Source organism: Neodiprion virginianus, chromosome 1 (assembly GCF_021901495.1).
Source record: "Neodiprion virginianus isolate iyNeoVirg1 chromosome 1, iyNeoVirg1.1, whole genome shotgun sequence".
Classification (NCBI taxonomy): Eukaryota; Metazoa; Arthropoda; class Insecta; order Hymenoptera; family Diprionidae; genus Neodiprion; species Neodiprion virginianus.
In genome coordinates, this window is record NC_060877.1 from 5,532,598 (window position 1) to 5,556,546 (window position 23,949).

General features: G+C 35.1%; 3 protein-coding genes and 1 long non-coding RNA gene across 8 annotated transcripts; 1 reads left to right on the forward strand and 3 right to left on the reverse strand.

The window, feature by feature from the left end:
* Positions 1 to 1,953: 1,953 nt before the first annotated feature.
* LOC124302230 (DDB1- and CUL4-associated factor 6-like) lies at positions 1,954 to 14,367 on the reverse strand. 5 transcript variants are annotated; one of them, XR_006907661.1, is made up of 17 exons: positions 13,907 to 14,367; positions 13,573 to 13,727; positions 11,989 to 12,106; positions 11,500 to 11,678; positions 11,198 to 11,333; positions 10,949 to 11,109; positions 10,665 to 10,836; positions 10,349 to 10,600; positions 9,838 to 10,249; positions 9,635 to 9,744; positions 9,458 to 9,550; positions 8,969 to 9,026; positions 8,757 to 8,894; positions 7,765 to 8,026; positions 7,591 to 7,696; positions 4,602 to 4,730; positions 1,954 to 4,509 (listed from the first exon to the last, which is right to left on the reverse strand). XR_006907661.1 is itself a non-coding variant. In XM_046758175.1 (16 exons), the coding sequence occupies exons 1-16, from the start codon at positions 13,995 to 13,997 to the stop codon at positions 4,672 to 4,674; spliced, it is 2,502 nt and encodes an 833-aa protein (XP_046614131.1). In that variant the 5' UTR covers positions 13,998 to 14,367; the 3' UTR covers positions 1,954 to 4,671. The 5 variants fall into 5 exon arrangements, 3 of the variants coding, with proteins under 3 accessions (XP_046614131.1, XP_046614139.1, XP_046614148.1); XR_006907667.1 differs by having other exon boundaries at positions 1,954 to 4,730; positions 7,484 to 7,696; XM_046758175.1 differs by having other exon boundaries at positions 1,954 to 4,730.
* Positions 14,368 to 15,977: 1,610 nt separating this feature from the next.
* LOC124303395 (uncharacterized) lies at positions 15,978 to 17,587 on the reverse strand. Its single transcript, XR_006907912.1, has 3 exons — positions 17,428 to 17,587; positions 16,477 to 16,573; positions 15,978 to 16,033 (listed from the first exon to the last, which is right to left on the reverse strand). It is a non-coding gene; the product is annotated as an uncharacterized LOC124303395 (long non-coding RNA).
* Positions 17,588 to 17,967: 380 nt separating this feature from the next.
* Positions 17,968 to 20,133, forward strand: LOC124296746 (28S ribosomal protein S31, mitochondrial). Its single transcript, XM_046747076.1, has 7 exons — positions 17,968 to 18,122; positions 18,359 to 18,551; positions 18,645 to 18,753; positions 18,830 to 18,959; positions 19,051 to 19,221; positions 19,320 to 19,543; positions 19,775 to 20,133. Exons 1-7 carry the CDS (start codon positions 18,097 to 18,099, stop codon positions 20,044 to 20,046), a joined length of 1,125 nt encoding a protein of 374 aa, XP_046603032.1. The 5' UTR covers positions 17,968 to 18,096; the 3' UTR covers positions 20,047 to 20,133.
* Positions 20,036 to 23,892, reverse strand: LOC124296745 (snRNA-activating protein complex subunit 4). Its single transcript, XM_046747075.1, has one exon. The coding sequence runs from the start codon at positions 23,698 to 23,700 to the stop codon at positions 20,860 to 20,862; it is 2,841 nt and encodes a 946-aa protein (XP_046603031.1). The 5' UTR covers positions 23,701 to 23,892; the 3' UTR covers positions 20,036 to 20,859.
* Between the last annotated feature and the right edge of the window lie 57 nt (positions 23,893 to 23,949).

Sequence of the window (23,949 nt, forward strand, 5' to 3'; positions counted from 1 at the left end):
CAAATCGCCCCATTACTCATTGTTTGGCCTAATTACAATTCACGTTTGTCTATTCAATACGTTATATATTTATAATAAATATTATATTATATATACATATACATATATACGATTTATTAATTTATATTGCGTATATGTCTATATAGTATAAATATTCACTATCTTAATTACGGTAATGCTATACGTATACATATACTATGTTAATCATCCTTCTACCAAGTGAAACTTTCCCTACCCGCCCAAGCAATTTGTTGCAATGTTTAAGAAAAATGAAAACGAAAGAGGAGGAGGAAGAAAAAAAAAAAAAAATATTAATAATAATAATGATAATAATAATAATAATAACAACAACAACAACAACAATAATATACGAATCAAAGTTTTCCTCCGACAAAGAAGAATTGCAGCTATCGGAAAATTTATAGAGAACACAATATGCATTGCCTGATCCTTGTTTTTATTATTATTATTATGCCGCGTAATAGGTATAAAATATCGACGATCGTCTTCGAATAAATAGTTTCACCATATTATATACAATGTATGACGTTAAATTAAACATTGAAAATCAATAATTCCTAGTATAAATTACTCACGATTTTCTACTCCCCGTATTAAAGCTATGATATATACCGTCATAACGACATTATCTTATTGTCGCAATATTTCTTACAGGCGGGTATGGATTTTCATACATTATGTGTAATACAAATCGCCTCGTTTCTTCGTTAAAACCGAAACTCGAAAATTTAGTTTAGTGTTTTCTTTTTTTTTTTTCTTTTTGTTTTTTGGACGCACATCGTCGCCGGATGTAATTTATCGTGTATATACATACCTTTAATTAGACAATATATTGAACGCAATTGCTGTTGTTATAAAAATGCTCTCTGGAAGGGCTGTTATTATTATTTTTTATTATTTTTTACTTATTACACTTATGATGATTTAACGTGTTTTAGCAATTATTATGTTACAGTTGTCGCTCCCTTAATATACTGTATGTGTAATAATTAAGTTCGAGTTAGGATTGCATGAATTTTGGAATCTGTATTAAAAGAGAATGAAGACAAAAATGAAAAGTAATTGCACGTAACGCTAAGGTCGAAGTGACGAAAACGCATAGTAAATAAAAAAAGCAAGAAAGAAAGAAAAAGAAACAACAGCTACGGCTTTTAATGCTATCTAAAAGAAAATGTTATCGACGATACGATTGTTAAATTTCTTTCGTTTTATCACTCTTTTTCTCGCCTCAAAACCAGATAATTCATTTTTGTACATTATTAAATTTCAACTATTCATACCAACGTTATTATTTCTATCATACATGTCTCGTTGTACATTTAGTACCCTGCAGATATCGTATACATCGTTAGAAAGCCACGTCTATTACTGTCCATGTGAAATGCATCGAATAGAAAACATGAGACGAAAGAGAAAGAGAGAAAGAGAGATGGGGAGGGGAACGTATAACAAGTTCTAAAATTTGTTTTTTATGCCTCAAACACTCTGCGCTACGATATCTGACGATTTGTCATTGAGTTCAGAGTATAGATGTAACGATACGACAATTCTGATTACTTATTTTTGACTGTTCGCATTGATCTATTATACGCGTAGGCAGCTAAACTCGTCGTAAGTTTTTCTATATATTTGATTTCCCTTCTTCCCATTTCCGTATGTAAAATTTTTCTTTCACATGTTTTTCCTATTTTCCCTTATACGTATATAATTAACCATCTTCCATTTTAAAGAACAACGCTTCGATTGCAATGGAGTTTCGTTTTACATCCATATGACTTTACAAAGCGGCGTTTATTCTATGCAAATGTATAATATCGATATATACGAATGGTGCGATTATTTACTAGAGCTATACGATATGATTATAGTACATGTGATACGTGCGTATGATTAATTCTTGGTTAAATATTGATGGAAAATTTTTTTAATATGTTTACATCATTATTTGAGAATAATAGTAGCTGTATGTTCACGCTGCGAGATGATATTGGCAACTAAATTATCGTTGGTATTTAACTTAACATTATTATTATCATTATCGTTATTATTATTATTATTATTATTAAACGAAAGGAGACAAAAAAAAAACATAATTATAACGATAACGATTGATTACCATTTTGTTCTATCGTTCCGAAAAGAAACGAAAACAAAACATACGAAAGAAAGAAAAGGAAGAAAGAAAACAACAATATTTATAGATATACAAATCTGTGTAAAATATAGCTCATGCAGTTTCACTTATATACATTACAGCTATTTTTGTGTCTCTCGAAATGGATCTTTCTGACTTATTTATCCACAAGTAACCCACACCCAGTGGTTTCATTTCACTTTTTTCATTTCTTTCTTATCCCTCAGTCTCTTTATTCCTGCTTGCTCAGGCGGGCGTTTGTTTATGCAAATAAAAAACGAAAACAAAAAAAGAACCGCCCAATCGAATAAGAATAACGACGAAAGAAATGTCAAGAAATCCGACGTTGCGTCAAATAGTTTGAAAATTTCATCCCCTCGGAGAATTATCATTTTCTCTATATTATGTACTCGAATATTGCCCAAAGTGTGCCATTGTAATATACGACAACAAACGGTAATGCGTTTTTTTTTTAATCATAAAAAACTCGTGTATACAAGTACTACGTTACATACATACATGCATAGACCCTGCTGACCCTGCTCAATACAATCAAATATACCAATTCAATGATCAGAAAGACCGAAAAATTGCGTTAATCATTATTATTAGTGTGAAATTATTGTTTGTATTTAAGATTTTATATTTTGTATATTTTATGTTTATTCAATGCTCTAATGTTGCATAGTTCAAATTGTGTTATTAAATTAGATCTTTCTTGTTGATTGCTTTTCCGTTTCTCTGCATTTTCGTTTCCTTTGTTCCCCGTTCTGAAAACCGTCCACTCACCCACACTCTGTATTTCCCGTCTAATTTTTACAATATTATACATTTACAAGACGAATTACTTCGGTGAAAAACTTTGGACAGTTTTGCGCTTGTCTACTCGCAGCAGAAAAGTTGCGCATTTACTTAGATGTCGGGTTCCAATTTATTTATTTAACGATATTTCGCCTCGTCAACAACGTGTCGTTAAAACCGGGAATGCACTATTATTATTAATATCATCGTTATTATTGGGGGAAAATAGAATAATCCGGTAAAAATTAAGGAGCGATCCTTGGCACGAATGCGAGTACATGTATTTATTTAGTCGAAAATTTTCACATTGCGGTATACTACATTCGTTCGCTATATAATAAATACATCATTTTTTAAAAACTAATGACGGATGCGTTGCATTAGAGTATTAAACATACATTCCAAACTTACTGTTACGTTGTAAACAAATCAAATATCTATCAATCCCTAAGATTCTAATCCTCGCGAAATACGAACGTATGTTTGTATCTTTGCGACGTGTATCATATTGCACTCTGGTTCAAAAAATATTTTTCAATACCTATTTGCTATTTTTATTTTCTTTTCTTTTATTTTTTTATCCTTCTCTCACTTTTGTATAACAATTAAAATTAAACAGTCCGAAAACATACACGACTACGTATATTATTACAGTACAGTAACTGAGGAGAAATGCAACATTCATCTCTACGTTAGATTATTAGAAATATACATATATATTTCAAAAAATAAAAGTAGAGGATTGAAAAACAGACAAATCAAATAAACTTCAATTCCGTATACAGATCAACGAAGCACGTTCAGTTCTATAATGGCTTTTGATTCAATATCATTGTGACAATGTCACTGTTATCATCGTAATTATTTATTAGCTGATAATTACTCTTCATATCACTGCAGTTTACTTGAAAATCGGAACATCTTTCATCTATTATTAAGCTCCAAGCTGATATATTATTCAAGACTTGTGTCCACAACGATTGGGTAAAATTTTCACCCTTTTGACTATCCGTAAAATTTCATTGCGTACCTCGATGTCAATGAATTTACATATTCAGATTCATAAGAATATCATTTATGTTACTCTGAATAATAATGTCACCTCGTAACTCGTGAGTATCCTGTACAATATAATAAAAAAATTCTAATGATTGGAAACTCGTTCGATTTCGCGTACTTATAGCTGTACTGGATAATTAAAATTATGGCAAAACTTGCGAAGAACACATTGTTCAACTTTTAACAACTGAACGTCTAAGCTGGTTGACTTTCTCAGTTCGGTGGATGATAAATAGTAGAAGTAATCGAAACATACGACGTGCCGACAAAGCGATTAAATTTTCAAACGGGTAATAATTTTTAACGCGTTAAGAACTTTTAATTGATAGTTAGCGTATGAAAACTATATTATCGTTTTTCTTACGACAACACTGCGACTTGATTTACGTAAGATGGGACAATGCGAGGAAGCTTTTACGGTAAAAATGTACGAGTTCTCAATGATCACTTGGGCAAATTTGTTTTACCTTCGCCACACGCTAATACTCGTCGGTCTGCAAGCCAAAGAGTGAAATTAACAAAATCGTGATATGGATAAAATTATCTATTGGATGAATCCGATTATTCGTAGCTCTTCTATACCAACCGTCGTTGGATCACGTACTATCTAAAATACAAGCTTTGAATGTTAAAACATTTTGCGGATTGTACGTTTTCTATCCACCTCTCAATTCGTCGGTTTCATCTCCACTTCTCCTTCTGTTACGTCCACGCCCTACAAGAAATTACACAATTTTATTATACACCATTTTCCGTAGGAACAATCATAGAGAGAAGAAAAGATAATTCAGCAAATTTAAAGTCAGCTAATTTTAAGAATTATAAACGCTATTATAAATTTAATATACGCGTATGTGATATCTAATCCTGATGTCTAAACAACGAGATACAGTGAAAGTTTATTGTTGATCAATTGCATTCGGAGGAATTAAAAGAATGTAAACGACACGGTAAAGAACTTGTAGAAAAATTAGTAATCCTTCCACCCAAACTAGTTCATTAAAATTTGAAGATTAGCCTTACGATCGTATATTCAGCTCGGATAGTTTAAAAACAATTTCACGGCGTATAATTGTAAAACTAAATCTGTGCTGAAACATAGTATTCAAATTGATTTCTATGTACGCAAATTATAAAATAATTTTGCTCAACTCAATCAATGATCATTGACCAAGCAACACTCATTTGTGCATAAAAATTCACCGATTTTACATACACATACACACATATATATATATATATATATGTATATATATATAGTCCCCATGGATGATTTGATGGATAGAGATTAAAATAAAACTACAAGGAAATACGTGTGAAACATCAAGAAAATGTGTGTCTGAGAAGAAATGGTGCACTGTTAAGATTACCGTAAGTTATGAATTGCAACACAAGTTAACTGCAAACGTTGAAAGTTGATTCATCGAATTTTTTTGTTGTAAGTTTAGAAAAATTGATTAATAATCCATTGATGAAAAAATCAAGTAAATAAACACGTCAAGTCACGTAAAAAGCAACGATATTAACAATACGTTATACGAGTTGGAAATATATTAGAAACTAAGTGCTGTGTCAGCCGATGACGGGTGAAAAACATGCGACATTTAGAGACATTGATTGAAAATGTATTTTCATACTTCCTGCGATCAAGGGTGAAACTGTTGAAATTTTGTACCCAAAATCTTGTTATGTAATTCAATGCTGAAACATTAGCGATTAATAATTCCCAATTAATCATTTTAGAAGCCAAATAACATTCACACTTACTTTCCCAGGATCCTTAAAGTACATTTTCAAATGTGGCAATTGACTTTGTGCATGTTATGTGTTTTAAGCCAAAAGCAACACTTATTGGCACTGAAAATAATTGTGTGTTAGTCGCACATACTGAGAAATTTCTTTCGGTTATTTCTTTTTCTTTCCTTTTTGATAAAAAGCGTATCGTTGCAAGGCAATGTTAATTGGTATTAATAATCATTCCATTGAACGTTATTAGTGTTATATATTTTAACAATTCTTGTAGACGGACCACTTAGGGGATGATTCAGGTAAGAGTTTGATATATGTGTATATATAGATTGAATAAAATATATTTCAGCGAACAAACTTAATATACAATATGCATTTTCAGTCGATGAAACCAATAACACGTAAAAACGTTTATCTTACTCTTTCATCTCCAAAAATTTTCTTTCATACTCGACTCGATGTTTACCAATCTTGCAACAACGATAATAATACTACTACTACGGATTATGATACACAAGCTATTACGCACAAACTTTGACCCGCATAAATTTGGAAGACATTAATTACAAATCTCCATCATTTTACCCTCTTGTAGTTTCCTTTCTTCTTTGTAATTGATACAATTTTAGGGTTCGTACCATTTGATTATGCTATCCGTATAGGTTGGCAATGATGTACGATGGCGTACGTACTTCATTGTCGACAAATGTAAGTGAGAAGAACTTTATTCGAATACATAAAAAAAATTAAAAATTATTTATTTTTGATTGTCATATCAGCTCGCTAGTTCAGCAGTAGCTTACGATCATATTCATTCTTGGAATGATTGAGTGTATCCAATAAAATCGTGAACCGCAATGTCAAAATTCAATCATTACCTGATAAACAATGCGTGTGTATGTATAACAAGATGAAATAAAAAATTCAAACCACGTTCCACAGATTTACGGCATCTTGTGATTTAACCATTTGTAACTTTTATTCTATCCACGCGATATAAATTTTTTTAACCTGACGCATTGCTTGTACGTTCCACTACTTATGTTCCACAAGTTAATATAATTATTAACAATCGAGGTTTGGTAATGCTAAGGATCCAATAGCTAGAGATATCTATCCAGAAACGATAGATGATATTCACCACTGCTAGACTTTAGTGTGCAAATATACTATATGTACACACACACGCAAAAATAGTAAAATAAAAATTAATATCTTCAGGAAAAAAAGGAGAAGAAAGAAATAAATCAACTTTCTTCAAGGTTGTATAATTTGATATTCGTTCAACGCAACTGTTGAATTTTGTAAAAAAGTCCAACAACCCTGTTGTGCCATGATTTTTTTGACAGCCCTGGAATTTTATCTTAGAAACAATCAGCATCTCAGACACGTGTACCTTTCAATCAGATCAACAGTTTAGCTCCTGTTTGTTACATCAAACGTCCCAGATTTTTAATAATATTTGCTACGAGTTGAAACTACTTACTACCCAATTGAATGAAAAACGAAAACTGGAGTTTTGCCAAATACGATATGTCGATGGAACTAATGTACCATCTTTTTTAACCACCTAACATGGATGAATGTGAAACAAAGAGTTTACGATTATCGTGAATCAACGATATGTGTAAAGATACGAAACTCTGAGAAGTAAAACCTTTTCTAAACGCTTAAAAAATAAGTTTTACCTGAACTTTTCCAAAATAGTAAAAGTCATACCATTTTCTTAAGCCGGGTACGAGGTAGATAACGTTACTATATAAATTATCTATCGAATTTGCTTGGCACACAAAGTGCGGAGCTCAAAGATTATAAGTTTTCGCTACCTCTGCGTATCTGGTTGAGGCATGCCAACATCCTGATCATAAATACTGCAGGCACTGTGATGGTATCTTTGGTCTCTTCCAACATAACGGCATTACGTTTCTTGAGCTGAAAAATATCACGAATGTATTTCTCGCACAAAACAATTTGGCCTCAATAAAAGAAGATAGACTTACATCTTCGGCAAATTTATCGTCAAAACTCGTTTCCTCATTAATTGGCGCCCATAATTTGACATCATAATCAATTCCCGAGGTGGCTAACATTGGTAGGTAGGGGTGCGGCTGTAGGCAATTAACTACGTGCTGATCAGCCTCGAGAAGCATACACAGATTCGCTGTACTTCTTTCCCAAATAAAGACATGCCCACAGTCACTGCCAGACATGACGTAATCGTCACCCCAAAAGTTAGCTTCTTTAATCATGGTCCTAAAGAAACTAAAGTCAAAGCAGGGAAGGACAAGAGATGAGAAATTTTTCTGGGTTGATTTTATAATTGGCTCTGTCCGCTCGGAGGCTTTTTTGGCACATATGTGAGTTCAATACAGTGACTAGATAATTTCAAACGGTCAGTGACACCAAATATATGAATATTCATCAGTTAATATACGTTAAGCTTGTTTCGGGAAGTACGAATGCAACTAAGTGCTGAAAACTGTAGCTTACACCGTTATGCCCTTTGATATGATCAATGTTAACAGTTATCGGTTTATATCACATTTGGGTTGCTGAAATTGAAGATATGAATTAGAGACGGTAACTCGCACACGTGAAGTACTCCTATTTTACACTACTATCAAAAATCAAATTCATTATGAACCTGAGTCCTTGTTACTTTCAGTTTAATTAAATTCCATCAAATTGTACTGCGATTCATTTACATTTCAGTACGAAAGCATTTCCAATTTATCAAACATGGACTGGAATCCTTGTTGAAAGAAATATATTTCAATTAGTAAACACAAAATAAGATCGTGAAGAATTTGAAATAAACTCTATAAGAGCTTGATTTGTAATTTATTCAAAGTGTTTTGTTATTGTTTATTTACACACTGTATCAGTCAAGTATTATTATCTGTAAAATTAATCTTGTGTTCAATATAACACGTCAGTCTTCACAAACCGAAAAAATAAGAGTTCAACAGATGTGGATAATAGAAAAACAAACCTCGCATTACGATGACCCATATATTTCTGTTTGACTCTTAATTCTGTTAGACAACTTTCATCAAACATTTCATGACCCTGGGATCCACGAGCACTCGCTATAGCCTCATCCATCTCTGTTTCAATCGGATTCACATTCCTGAAATTTCACAGATCAAATGAAACTTGGTTCATTTTAAGGGAAGAAAAATTAGCAAACAAGTCGGGACGCACCTCCTGGTTGGACTGATGTCCTCATCATCACTGTCGTTATACACATCTTCGTCGGAATCTTCAAAACGTGTACATCAAATTTATTTATTTATTTATTTAAAAGTTCAATGGGGGTTAACCCTTTTGCAGAGACAACAAAGAATCAAAAAATAACCATAATCATAATGTCATCATATATAAAAATATATAACATAAAATAAGAATATAATGTAATATACCAAAAATAAAGATAGTATAACAAGCAATACAAGCAAAGAATATCATAAACACAGTACAGATACAGGCAAATTAATGATAGAAAAAGGTAACATAGAAAAAGTAAACAAATATAAGTATTTCAACGAATAATTATTGTTCAGTCAATAAAATAAACACACTGCTTCCCTGACAAGCATCGAAATTAGGAAAAATAATTCAATCAAAATGTAAGAGCATTTTACACATGTTGGAAAGCAAAATTCTAAAAAAAGGTTTGTAATTAACAATTACCTTCAGTTGTATTACATGTCGGTTGTTTGTTGCGATTTAGACTTGGCCCCACATTATCTATTGCACTGTTAGCATTTTGGCTACTGGATGGACCTTGAATTCGAATGGGAAGCAAATATAAACCGCGAGACGATATTTTTGTTCTACAAAGCTCAATTTAGTGGGTGACCAACATACCTGGATGAAAACCATCGCGAATGACTTCGTCTCCAACACCTAGAGAAATGGTAGCACCTGTTGAACTTCTGTCAGAGTAGGTTAAACTTACAGCTGGTTCACTGCCATGACTGAAATTTATCACAGTGAGATATTAAAGGAAAATCGATTCAGCGGGCAACAATAAAAAGCGAAAGTTTATGTGTCCACTAGAGATAATATACCGTTCAAGAAATCCATCTCGCATTGTGGTTAATCTGTCTTGCAGATTTTCTATCATACTATCTTCTCTATTAGCGTCAATACTTGTGCTGGGAACTGCACTGTCCGCTCTATTCTGGTTATCTAACCTCGATATACTGAGTGATTTCAGGGATTGGATGGAAGCCTTTGATACATCGGTATGACTAGAATCAGTTTCCATAGGAACATCATCAGATTTGGTGAGAATTGATCTGTTCTCGGTCAATGCAGGTACAGCTGTAGGTAACTCAGATGGAGGTATAACAGGAACGCTTGAGTTATTTTCGAACTCTTCAGCATTTGCATCTACCATTATGCTGTCGGTAGTTGGAGCTACGGTTTCAATCAAATTCGAACTTTCTACTTGACTGTTACCGCTTGGCTCTGCAACGACTGCCAATAAAACCAATTAAAATGGTATATCACGTGCTGCTGACAGATTCTACATATTAGATGTTCCCGATTGTTCCAAAAAATTATTTGTTTGCTCACCAGGCTCCGTTATTCCTTCCAGTGATTCGACTTCATCGCTCGCCCTGTCGCCGCTCACTTCATTGTTGTTCTCAACATTATCACTTGCATTTTGATTACTCTCCTCTTGTTGATCTACAACACCTTCAAGGCTGTCTTCACCACCGCCGCTAAGCGCAGCTCGAGTAGCAGGGTCATTCAACATACGACTAAGAACATCTGTCATTCTCTGCATCAACGATGTATGCAGCACAGGACGAGCTTGGGCTATTTCTGTGGAATTATATTATTTGTAATTCAGTTCATCGAAACTATCAATGTTTACAAATTTATTTACCAGTCCCACCACGGCGACCACCTTCACGTTCCGGACGTGCATCAGGCCCAGTGTCAGACCAATCACCTCTGAGTCTCAATCTTCTTACTGGCTGAGGGGATCTCAGAGGATGTTTCTTCCCTTTGCCCTTACCGAGGACAGAGTCTTTTTTCAAATGTACACTGCCTTGATCCTGTTGTAGAAATTTTACACTTAATTATGCACAATAAGTTTCCAGGCTTTGAAGTTGTCTGAAGCGTTCTACATTTGTTTTGTAATAAAAAGCAAAGAAGTGCAGTATTCACCTTTACGCTAAATAAATAAAGGTGGTCGCTGCTGTAGCTGACGAGGACGTCTTGTCCATCTGGACTATAACTCAACGATGTTATTCTGTATGAATTCCCTTCAAATTCGGGGACGGTGAAGCTGCACAGTGGTCTCACTGACCCAGCATTATCAGTCCAACCTGAAATGGAAAATTGTGAGCAAAAAGAATTGTGAGTTTTTCCAATAATCAACTGCTTTGAGAAAAGCAACCATGCATGAAGTTGTACCTGTGGCTGGGGTCCCAAGCATTCTTCTATCAAAAGTTCGCACTGTGCTATCAGAACATCCAATCGCCAGTTGATGAGGCATAAGTGGATTAACAGATAGAGCTGTTACGGCTCTTTGACACGAGATCAGTACATCCTAAGAAAACACATTTATACGACTTCATTAGCTGTACGATGTTTGCTCGAAACCCGTCTGTACGTGTCTTTTGTATCTCTCATCTGAGATAACAAATTTGTTCTTGGCCATAAAAGTTAACCAATCAAATTTCAGAAAAAGATATGGCAGGAGGTGTGACACATACATCTTTGCACCTTGAGGAGTTACATTTGTCCTTGACTCTGAGATCAAACCATCTGACAGTTCCGTCTTCTCCGCAACTGAGAAAACTGTGCGGTTCATTGGGTATAGTAGCAATTTCATAAGTGGTTCCGCTGTGGCATGTGAATTGATTATTAAATGTCTCTGCCCTTCTCATCAGATCTGAAAGTCAAGAAAATATAAAGATAACATTCAACAGGAAATCTATACCGCAATTTACCAAAATAAATACTGTTATCACCTGTGTGACAATGTGCTTTGATGTGAAAATAACGTTTCATATCTTTCAGATTGTAAGACCAATGGACTGGCTAACAGCCAATTATAAGCACATATATTTGGTTGGTAATCTAAATCTATTAATAGTAACGCAGGCTCTACTTATAATGGCGTTATACCATATACCAGGAGTGAAAACTAAATTACATCCTATACGGGCGAGTGTATTCCAAGGATTAGAAACTATTCTGACCTGTATAAAGAATAATACCGTCGCCACTGCATGATATAATGCGATGATCACCACTGTTTGGCAAAAATTTTGCACTGAAAATATTTGCCCTGTGACTTGTTTTATAATCTGTCAGCACCTAGAATATAACAAACATAAACCCATCATTGTATTACATGTTGTAACGATACAAACCAGTAATGAAAATCAAATTTCAAAGCTGGCAAAGGCTATAATCAATTAAGAAAAAGACCTGACAAAGTTCATCGTACTGAATGTAGGCTATAAGTCTTACAAACAAACTGCTTATAAATTTTTATATCTACGTTCAGTTGAAAAACAGACGGTGATTGAAACGAATTCTCATTTTTAAGTGGTATCATTGAATAAAAGAGATTTCAAACACCACTCAAATGATTGGCGCATGTGCAATCCAAGCAATCTGTTGACCTTACTCTATATTAAATTCACGTTCAATTATAAAAATAGCAAATCACGCTGTAGAGGTGAAGGTTCTGTGCTATCTGGCATCGCTACAGATCTGAATCAGTCATGAATATAATAGTTATGATGAATACTTTGTTAGCAACTGAACATAAGCCCACCTGCATGTAAATGGAGCAAAATGTCTGCATAAAATGTGGTACTCGAAGAATGTCTAGGCATGGGATGACAAGTCTGTTTTGTACAATTTATAAAAACATAGGCCAAAAGCACAGTAAGTATTTTTACAACTACTAACATCGACATGCCTGTATCTCAAGGATGGTGTCAGAATAGTTTTGGCAGAAGTTTGCCAAGTTTATAAATAGTAAACACGCAGAAATTAAAACAGATGACAGACTCTATCTAATAGGATGCTCTGATTAATTATTATTTGGAGCACTGATCTACAGCCTCGTTACTAGGAGACAGTTATTAAAAAATTTTTTTAACTTTTGATTGAGCAAAATCTACTATTTACTCAAGTTTTGTGTACTGGGAATCATTGTTACTGCACTTATTTCTGATTTAATACACGGAACTTGATGCCAAAATGAAATACTGAATTGTCAGAATTATGAAATTGTGTTCAATTTCAGCTGCAAATTTCAATACAAAGATTAATCTTTAATCCATTAAGCCCTCCCTCAAAATTACAGTGAATATAAATTAATGCACAAATCTAAATACATTTAAGTCGTAAATGCAGTTGCATTTCCAAATTCTTTGCGAGAATGCCGAACTACTGTTTCCTGACTTACAAATTTTGTATGCTCTCTGTTTGTTTTTATTATGATTAGATATGTTATAATTTTAGTTTTTAAATCAGTTTGAACAACTGTTTGACAGCTTATTCACAAATATTTTTTTCTGATCCAACGAGAGCATTGTTTATATGATCGATCAGTCGTGCGATAAATATACATCTCAGGTCTTTTCCAAACAATAGATTATTTGCAAAGATAACGTCGATACGAGATCAATAAGTAAACAGATAAGACAATCCATGCATTTACTGACATTCAACCACCGTGAAACTGAAGGTCTCATTAATTGGTCATAAATTTTTGTAGTAACAATGAAAGATATGTGCAACAGCGTAAATAAACATTGATGATTCACCTGATAATTGTATGCATTGGTTAAAACCAAATGTTGATCATCGCTCCCAGATAATAACAACTCTCCACTATTATTCCAGCAAATTGAATTGACACAACCGTTGTGGACCTTCAATCTCTTCAATAGCGACATTCGCTGCATCAGTTGTAGGCTTGCTGAAATGGGTATTGAAATCGCAATGATAATTAAAGGATATGTAACATTACAAATTGTATGTTAACCGTGCATAAAGTGTATTGGTCAAAGGCAGAGGCACTAGTTATGGCAGGTATTATAAATGAGAGGTGAATAAGAATGACTTGGTGATTTCTTAAACGGTTTGACAAATAATTACCTTTGCTACTTGTATAAAGTTTGAGTCTCGTGGTATCGTCGTAAGGCTGATTGTAGATGTCACGAAAAACATTCTGTTTAGCTCTCTTCATATTTCAACAGTATATGGCAAACTTGCCCACTGACAAAAATCAAAACACAAGGGGCATAGAATTGTTTTTATCACAAAACATTTACACAATATTGTATCCAATGTAAGGCGGTTGGATATTGTCCTCACATCCGGGTTAGAGTGACGTTAAATCGCGGTACAACACCCGATCACGTTACTTCGGTACGGTTTTAAATTACTACCAAGCATTCTTAAACGACTAAAAATAAACCTTCACATGTAAGTTAAACACTAGGAACTTGCATGTCACTGCGATGAATGCAGCAAAATAGAAAATCTACAAGAGTGCCAGGCAGAGATTAAGGAACAGCTGATCGCGAGCCGTAGGCGAATCACTTCACACTGGTGTGCGCAAATGTAACGGTACGAGACCCCCCCCTCCCCCTCCCAAAGCAAGCGGTCAGGACTAATGAAAACCAATAGTTGAGCTTCAACTGTTTACTTCCGCTAATCAGAATAACGCTCGAGTAGATTGAGAACCACGTGGTCACGCGCCTGCCTACTTCGATTGGTCCTCGCCTAGTTCACTGATTCATTCTACAATCCTACCAGCCCTACAAACCTAAAATGATATGTTCCATGTTGTCATCTTATGATACTTGCAGATACTTGTTACAGAATTGACATTACCTATTTTAAATTGTATAAGATTTCTAACTGAGTTGTTCGATTTTGAAGAGAAATGTGAAGGTAATGGCATACTTTTGAGAAATTTATAAGCTGCCAAGTAAATATGAAGATGATAAAACATTCGGAATGAACATCGATTATAGGTATAGCTTCGTTAGGGAGGCGGCGCCTTATACACCGGCAACTTGGTGTACTTAACTGTAATGTCGGTTGCCTAAAGACGCATGACGAACAAAGGTTCAAGATTACAAAAGCCGAAGTCCACGCGTAAAAAAGCGCAGTACGACTTTTCAAATAACGCATATTAACAATGGAATTTATAACATAAATTGCGGAATATAGCTTGCAATAAAAATTATAAGCATAGCAATTATTCTAATAGGCACACAGACGGCACAGGTGAACTGGATAACTTCATAATCTGTGATTGAATCTATTGAAATCAAAAGATTGTTCATTGGGATAGTTTAGAATTTTTAATCTGAGAGTGAATGTGAAGGCGAAATGAAGGAGCATAAGGGAACGTATAATAATTATAAACAGCAAAATATATGTTAATATAAATTATTATCATGATCTGAAACACAATGCACAACTACACATTTTTCCAATAAGTGATTTGCAATGCAAATTGTGATCTCTAAAAGAATCATCAAGCTTCTTATTGTCTGTTCAACATAATAGAATAAGTATCGGTTTTTGTGGCATGGTGATCAAAGTTTTTATCGATATAACATCTTCGAGGATTAGATATAGACTCATCTAATTCTATGTTATAAGCACCGCAATGACCCGTAAACACTCTATGAAATGCATGGATAAAAGGAGACATGATGCACATTTAGATGATTGCAGACTAGCCTTTACATGTTGACACATTTTAGCAATACAACGAACCAACAGCATGTAAATTATTACATTTACTTCATAAGCTTTTTATTCTCAGAATTGGTAGATCAATTGGACATGGAGTGATATGAATACACAGGGCTTTGCTTTCTTCAAAAGAGGTTATCAGCAGTTCAGTATTTTTCGAAAGCTTATAAAATATGTACTTGTGTGAATTGAATATCAGAAAAATTCACTATCAAAACAACAGCACAATCAGCAATTACAAAGATGACCCAATTCATTATCGATCTTTCCTAAACCACAATTTTCATATCAGATCGTTCAGGTTGATTTTGGCAACGGGCCAAAATTCCAAGAATATTTATTTTGCATGAAAGTGATTATAAAGAAAGGATTTGACAGTATAACTAGTATGAAACGTTACCACCATGCCACATGGTACAGAGATAAATAGGATCAAAACTAGGAACTTGATTTCATGCAACTTACCAATACCATCACCAAGTCCTGAATTCACTTAAATGTGAATTATCACTGAAAAGAGAATAGACAAATTAGTATGAAGTAAATTGTGGTACCATGTATCTGAATACTTTATATGTTTTGAATCAATAATGTAATGTTAAAAAATACTGACTTCATGCAAAAACAAATTTACAGGTTTTTGCATTTAATTTGTAATGGTTTCATAAGGTTCAAGTTAGTAACGTTATAGCAACGCAGCACATAGTAGAAAAATTGTTAATTCTCAACTTCAGATTTGTCTGAATTTCAGTAAATGATGGTAAAGTGATATATTATATTCGTGTTATAAACACTCAACTCCTTCAAATTTATATAAAATTACAAAAGAGGTAAGCTATTTATGAATCTTTCGTTACATCAACGGTATTAGAATCATCCTCGCACGTGTTCCACGACTGACAGAAATGGATGCATCGATCCCCTGTCTTCCATTTAAAAAATATATTTCTCACCTTGTTATCATGACCATACAATCCAAAAGCATTCTTCTTAATATGTATCCAGGAATGAGCAAAATGTACGTCGAAGTCACATGCACTTACACTTACACTGCAAAAAGAATGGAACAAGATTTATAATCGCCCAATGCTTAGAATACAACTTGATTACAGAATGGCAATTGTTATTGATGATAAAACCGCATGATAATGAGAAATTATCTCGTTTTTCATACCTATTTTTACATAACCTGATCGATGCACCTTCTGAATCGGTGACAATGTTACTAATTAACCAAGACAGGTTTTATCGAGATTTTTATTTGAACACAATCAATGATGTTACCGATTAAGACTGTAATTATGCCTGGCACAACTATTTCACGTATAGGCTAGATCGACAAGACATAAAAGCATAGCTGTAATATTTTTCCATAAAAAAATCGTTACTTCACACCTTTAACAATGTCCGAAATTTAGTAATCCGTGATAAACAAAACATACTCTTATTTTGAAAAGTCAACTCCTTCAAAACCATTCTAAAATTGCGAAATAATGATTGTTTCGCTGATGTTTCGATACATTAACGTTACTAAATGCCGCGATCGTTGATTGTTTCCTTCACACACAAGGAAACGAGCCGCATCAACGAAAAATTCTCAATCACACACTTCGATTCTTTCACACTGCCAACTTCACTACGTACTTGGTTCAGAATCGCGGTTAGAATATGTAAAAACATCGAAGACAATGGTACAGTCCGTACAATAAGCGTCCCAACGAGATAGACATTTCGTTCACACAAGGGTACAGGTTTTGACAAATCGAGACACAGTCTACTAACGCAATTGCTAATTTACGTGCCAAAAGACCTTGAAAACTTGAACTTGGATGCGTAGCTGAACAAATTTATATAAGGTCTAACGTTGAGTGATAACAGAAATCACGACGTGCATTAGTGCATACCTTTAATGTATGCAGGCTATTCTGCTTGCAGTAACATGTTTTTGTGAAGTCTACCATCTTTGCCTCACTTCGAACGTATCTTTGGTGAAAATTAGAAACTCAGTCAAATTGTTACTCACGCACTGAATCGCGACTCAACTAACACAACTATTCACCACGTGGTTCTCCACGCGGCGACCAAACGACAATGATGCAGGATGCCGCTAGCAACAAGTTTCTACACATCTTATTCTAGCGGGCATGCGTACACCGCACAGACTGTTTTTTTTTTTTATGCGTAAATTTGAATCTTACGGACGCTTTGTAATTTTGCGCCGATTATTTAAAAGGTCTAACTGGGTACTACTGTACGAATAAAGTCTGAAGCTAGAAACATGGTAAAAAAAAAACACCAATTTGTTTGTCGATGTAACAATTTTTATATTTGCAACGTAAGAAAGATCAGAGTAAAATTCTGATTGTGTCGATACTATAAATCGCATTGTGATCGTTACAGTGTGTTATTCGTACATTCAAGTACCGCTAGATGCTGCTCGCTACCGTTTCGGGAATGCAAAAACGTCGTCTGCTGATTACCATCGGCTTAGATTTTAATATAAATTGCCTCACGCCTATGTTTGTGATTAATTGCAGCACATAAATAGACAGTAGTACGATACAAAAAATAAAATGATAACTCTACGCATTTTGACAAGGTAAATAAATGACAATTTACTTAATTATTCGTAAAAAAAATGCAACTGAAGCTTCGGCTTTTCTGACCTAACCATAAATGTTAACCTACCAATAAAAGTTTTTCAATGATCTTACCGTTGGGGCTGCATTTGCTCTACTGGTCTTGAATGAATAAATATCCGGCATACAGGATGGTATTCAATCTCAATTCCGTATGGCTGATATAAAAAATCATCTACTCGGAACTGTTTTTCAGAAATATAACACCCCAAATAGTAACGTCAACGCAGCATTTGCATTCGTCAAAAGTATCATTTAGTGCCGATTCTTCTGATTCTGATTCATCGGATGATGAGAAAAATAAAAGAAAAATTGTGGCATCGAATAGTGTTGCAAAGAAAGAGCCACGTGTTGATCGGTTGAATGCATTATTACAAACGATGACAATGGTAAATCAAACAGATTTCCTTGAAATTACCAATCAGATTAAAATGAAATCATTTCCATTCCTTACACGATATTTATTATACTTTTTTTTGTAGAATGCGAAGACCCCATCCAAAGTTGATATTGCAGTAAAACCGAAAAAAATAAGCAATGCCAGATCCCAACTGTCAAAGAAAAATGAGAAAACAGTTGTCAATTTATTTGGTAAGTGAAAAAGCTATGAGAACAAGGCAAAAGTGTATCTACTAAAAATCATGCCTGATAGAAAATTTCTTCATAGAAAAGAAATTGACCGGCGCAGCCAAAGATGTAGCAGCAACTTTTGGAGGGGATACAAGCAAAACTGAATCAGAATTGTTGAAAAAAATCTTGACTCCAAGTAAAAGTTCTGAAGAACCCATGGATTTGAGGTTTGCCTTTAAGTTAATTTTACTAAACATATTGATAATACATGCAACGTGTATACACACAAAATAATACTGTATGATTGTTTACCTGCAGTAAACTGGTGAAAGGAATGAACATAGATCGCAGAAAACCCCAAGAATATCAATCAAACAGCCGGGCAGACCAGGTTCATGACATAATACAAAAAACTAAACAAAATGCTCCGATCCAACAACAGATGAGTAGGCCCAAATTCAGCGGACAAAGTCGTAAAAAAATACACATGTCTGTCCAATTCAATTGTATACTATAAAATACCTGTTCAATGCAATTAAATTCAAAGAGTGTAGAATGAAATTTTTAACACTTTTTCTGATTTTTAGTAATGCAAGAGTTACCGTTGATTCGGGAAACCCATTGGGTATTTTCGAAGTGGATCCTGAAGCTGTGGTCGATCCTAACATACCCACTCTCCAGACTTGGGACCATCTAGAGAAGCGGGATCTAAAGCTCTTAGTCACTCATCCTCCTATTCATTTTATTGACCAAATGATTCAGTGGACCGAACAGGGAAAACTCTGGCGATTCCCTATTGATAATGAACAAGGTATTTATACATGTTATGCGTAATTTCGCACGTTTTTTTTTTTATCGAACTAAACTAGATTAGATTAAATTTTATAGTATAATTAGTATGTTCGACTGTTGCCATTTCTCACTCGTTTCCTTATGGGTCAATGAAATTTAATTTTGCTGAAATAAGCTAATTTCTCTCCATTGGAGAATAATATTATAATTCGTGTACCTGACATAAATTTGAATTTTTCTATTTTATTAGATCTAACCATCGATCAAGAGGAACACTTTTCCGATCACGTCTTCCTGGAACCGTATTTAGAAGGCTGGTGCCCAAGAAAAGGACCCATCAGACACTTTATGGAATTAGTATGTGTTGGGCTATCTAAAAATGCATTTATGACTGCTCAAGAGAAAAAAGACCACATTATGTGGTTCAAAGAGTACTTTGACAAGAAACGGGATCTCCTGACGGAATTGGGAGCTTATGGTACAGAGAAAAGCAGTGAAGAATTAAAACAAGTCGAAGCATAAACAGTTGTATTTTATAAAGTTTCACCCATCAAATATATTATGTAACTATGATGTAGTACGCAAATAAAATTCTTCAAGAAAGGAAAATTCTTTCTTGCTTATCCGCGAACACATGTAACTCGTCTATGGTACTGAGAGTAGTAATATCGACAAGAAATTGTATTGTGTTTTCAAGGACATCATAGGGGCGTCATACAGCTTGAGTGTTTCCGACATATTGTAGAAAATATATTTTTATTTAAAACACAAATAACAGCAGACACTGCAGCTTCTTTTAGTATTATATTATGACGGTTTTGAGATTATAAAATATTTTTGGATTGTTCAATTACTGTTATTCTCATAAATATAGTAAACATGAGACAAATCATTACATTGTAGAAATATAGAAAAAGGTATTAAACGGTATTTTCGTAATGGATATACATATTAGCTATATACTTTAGCTGCAAGTGCAATCGAAATTGTGAAGTTTTTTAGTATATAAATATGATGAATATCATCATAGATACGATACGTGATAAACATAGAAATGATGTTAACCCCTGCACCTACAATGTCATGGGAGACGTGCTACGTCGACCGGGCCAAACATGAGAATCACGAGTGAAAGCCGTGATATTTACACATATGACCGACCTTGCTGTTGATTATAGGCTCACGCAATCGGAACTTAAATCGTAGGTTAAGAGGTTAATACAATTGGAGGAAACTTTAGGACATAAGGTTGTGCAGTGTCATTTAACAAGTCTGAACCATTAAGGGAGAATACATTGTACATATACAATGTAGATAGCTGATTTTTTATGAAATTCATGTCTCAGAAATTTCTTCAACATTGAGTTTTGCAAACTTTGCTTTTCTTTTTGTTTCCGATCCCCCACATTCCTTACTGCCTTTTCTTCTTCTTTGACAATTGTTCCCAACACTGTCCAAATCTTTTTCTCTCATATCGTGTAATACAGGTGGTGCTACTTCGGACAATTCTATAGGAAATTTAAAAAGCTTAGCTAAACGTTCCTCAAATAATTCCAAGGCTTGTCGACCCTCTGTTGTCATCCTATAATCTTCAAGTTCATCATATTCGTCTTCCACCAAATTATCTGCCTCGAGAATGTGTTTTGATAATAATATTCCACGAAACCCTAGTAAAGTTGTGTAATTTGGAGGTATCAGCATTTCTGGCCAATACTTGGTGAGTTTCCTTCTGGTAATTTTCGAAGATGACTCATTTATACCTGGCATACTTTGCTCTGTTTCACTTGTATCTGGATTCGAAACGATACCTGATGTACTTGGGGCGTTCATATCAATAATTTCACTTGCACTATTTAACTTCCCACTATTTGGTAGGGAAATGAATTTTATCGGCAATAGTTTACCGGATCGTTCAGGTATCTCCTTTGAAAACACAGTATCTGTCGGAAAGTTTTCGGTTTTGCCGATAAATTTCTTGGCCATCTTCTCAAATGCAAGTTCGCTTTGCAAACCGCCCATTTGCGATATGACTAGCTCAGGTGTTTTGAAGTTTTTATCTAGTTCAACAGTGGTTGGCTCGTTCGTAGGATTGTAATTTATTCCGGTAACTGTTCCTTTTTTAATTCGTGAGATAATTTTCTTACCATCAAATGGAAACGGTGGTATAAAACGATCTTCACACTCTGTCAGCATAGATGATCCAAACATTTTTTGCCTGGTATATTCAACCAATTTTTGTTGCATGTCAGACGCCAGGGTTTCATCCCTTGAATACTTTACTAAGGAAGTCAGCAGCTGCTTATCTTTTTCCGTCAACTGTGGTTCCTGGTCGAAATCATCAGGAATATCAAGATCAGCATTCAGCAGTTGCAAAATAACGTGAAGCCTCGGAGTTTTATAGTTGAGCTCCTCGGCGGTATAAAATTTGCTGTTTCTTCCAGGTTTCGAAGTGGTTCGATACATTCCTTTGAAGTAATCCTGAAGCTCTATATCAATATCAGATAGATTACTTCTCTTTCCATCGTTTCCATCCTTTTCATACGGAGTTCTCAAACACCTACTTATTTCTTGAAGCCTTTCTTCACCAGTCATCGTTGAATCTTCGATGCAAGCTTCTTCAGACTTTTGTCCCCACCTGGGTATGGATCTGAGGGACAAGCCCCGACTCAGATATCGGAGTATCGACGTATGACGATGTCTAACTTGGACTCTAGACTTGTTGGAGAATTCTTTGGAAATAGCGGACCAATTGTTGCCAAATTTTTCAACGAGATCTACGAGTTTGGTATCGTCTTGTAAAGTCCACTCATTTTTTTTCTCATGCAGAAGTGTTCTATAGTGATCGTTCAACTGCGCCGTAGTTCTGTGAGGCAGCAGAGAAACCGAAATTTTTGTAAAATTAGCCCCAAACTTGTTAACACCTGCAAGTAGGAGCTTGTCCTCTTCTTCGGTGAATCTACCCTTTTTCAAATTAGGAGCAAGACTGTAATTCCAGCGCATGTATATCTGCTGCTTTCGTCTCTGTCCCATAAGCTTAGCGACCTCTCCCCATGGAATAAAATTCCCAGTCCTCAATCCATTTACAGCGTCAATAAGTTTCTGGTCTTCTTCTTTTGACCAAAAACTGTTCCTGTTCAACATGTTGTTTCTAAAATTGGTATTGAATCTAATAAAACATTGATATCCTGTACGGTTTGTGCCCAATTTTTCAGCCACTAGGTCCCAGTTTTGAAAGTTGTAATTCTCAGCCAACTTTTTCAGATCCATGTCCTCAGCCTTCTTCCATTTACTCTTGTTGATGTCAGGATGTAGGAAAACGTTCCACATTGCTCTGCACTCGCTGGCGGAATGTCTCTCATTGAAATCGGTCACTGCTATTTTTAACCAGTCAAATTCCCTCGATCCTATCGGACCAACCAAGTTCTTGAAGGTCTGAGCTATCTGGTCCGGTATTCTCTTAGCCGTCAGCTTAAATTCCAGGTTCAGAGGATCCTCTGCGTAGCTCAAATGTTGCCCGTTATTAGGTTGTTGTTTTCTTGCTACTTGTTGGGCAGTCATCTTAGCCTCGCAAAAAATAGCCTCCCACAGCGTGTTCCGATCTTTCAGAGTCCATCGCAAAGGGCACGGAAGTTCAATAATCTGTAGCTCACCACGATTGGCTTTCAACTTAGCGTCCTGGTTCTTGGGTGCGGGAAAATGACGCTTGTCTTTGAAATACGGGATCCCGCTAATGGTTAATAGCGTTCTAGAAAATGGGTTGGAATTTATCTTTTGAAGTTTTTCATCTATTAGCACTTGTTTACGCTGACACTCTTTGAGCAGGAGGCGAAGCTTTCTTTGAGCATTCACCAAGAGATTTATTATTTTTCTATTTAGATTCAACGCAGCCTCGGGACTCGAAAGATCCAAACTGCTATTGATATTCTCGTTCCATTCGTTATCACTTTCTTCGCCATCGACAAGTGGGTCGACAGTGCAGCTGTCCTGAATCGTGCTCGACGGGGATAGAGGATTGTTCGCTTGAGACGTCGACGGCTCGCATTGACTGTGTTCTGTTCTAAATGGATCTTCGGAAACCAACTCCTTTTTCAAACCGTCCGATTGTTTTTTCGTAAGAACTTCTTGGAGAGCTTTTATGTCATCGAGTATTACATCCTCGTCCTCTAAATCACTCATTTTCCTGTTCGTAGGTTAACAACAAGAGACGAATCCAATCAGCGGCGTTGTGATATTATCAGTAATTTGACGCTAATTCGTTTGCAAGGTTAAAACCGACGGTAAGAGAAGTTTACGTTTGGGAAAGACTTGTATGTTTGCGGTGTTTGGTATTTCAAGACTTGACGTTAGACCGGAACTCAGGGACATATGTTTCCGGTGTATTAGCCTCACTTCAGTTGCTGCAGCGTGACTTTTTGCCGCGCATGC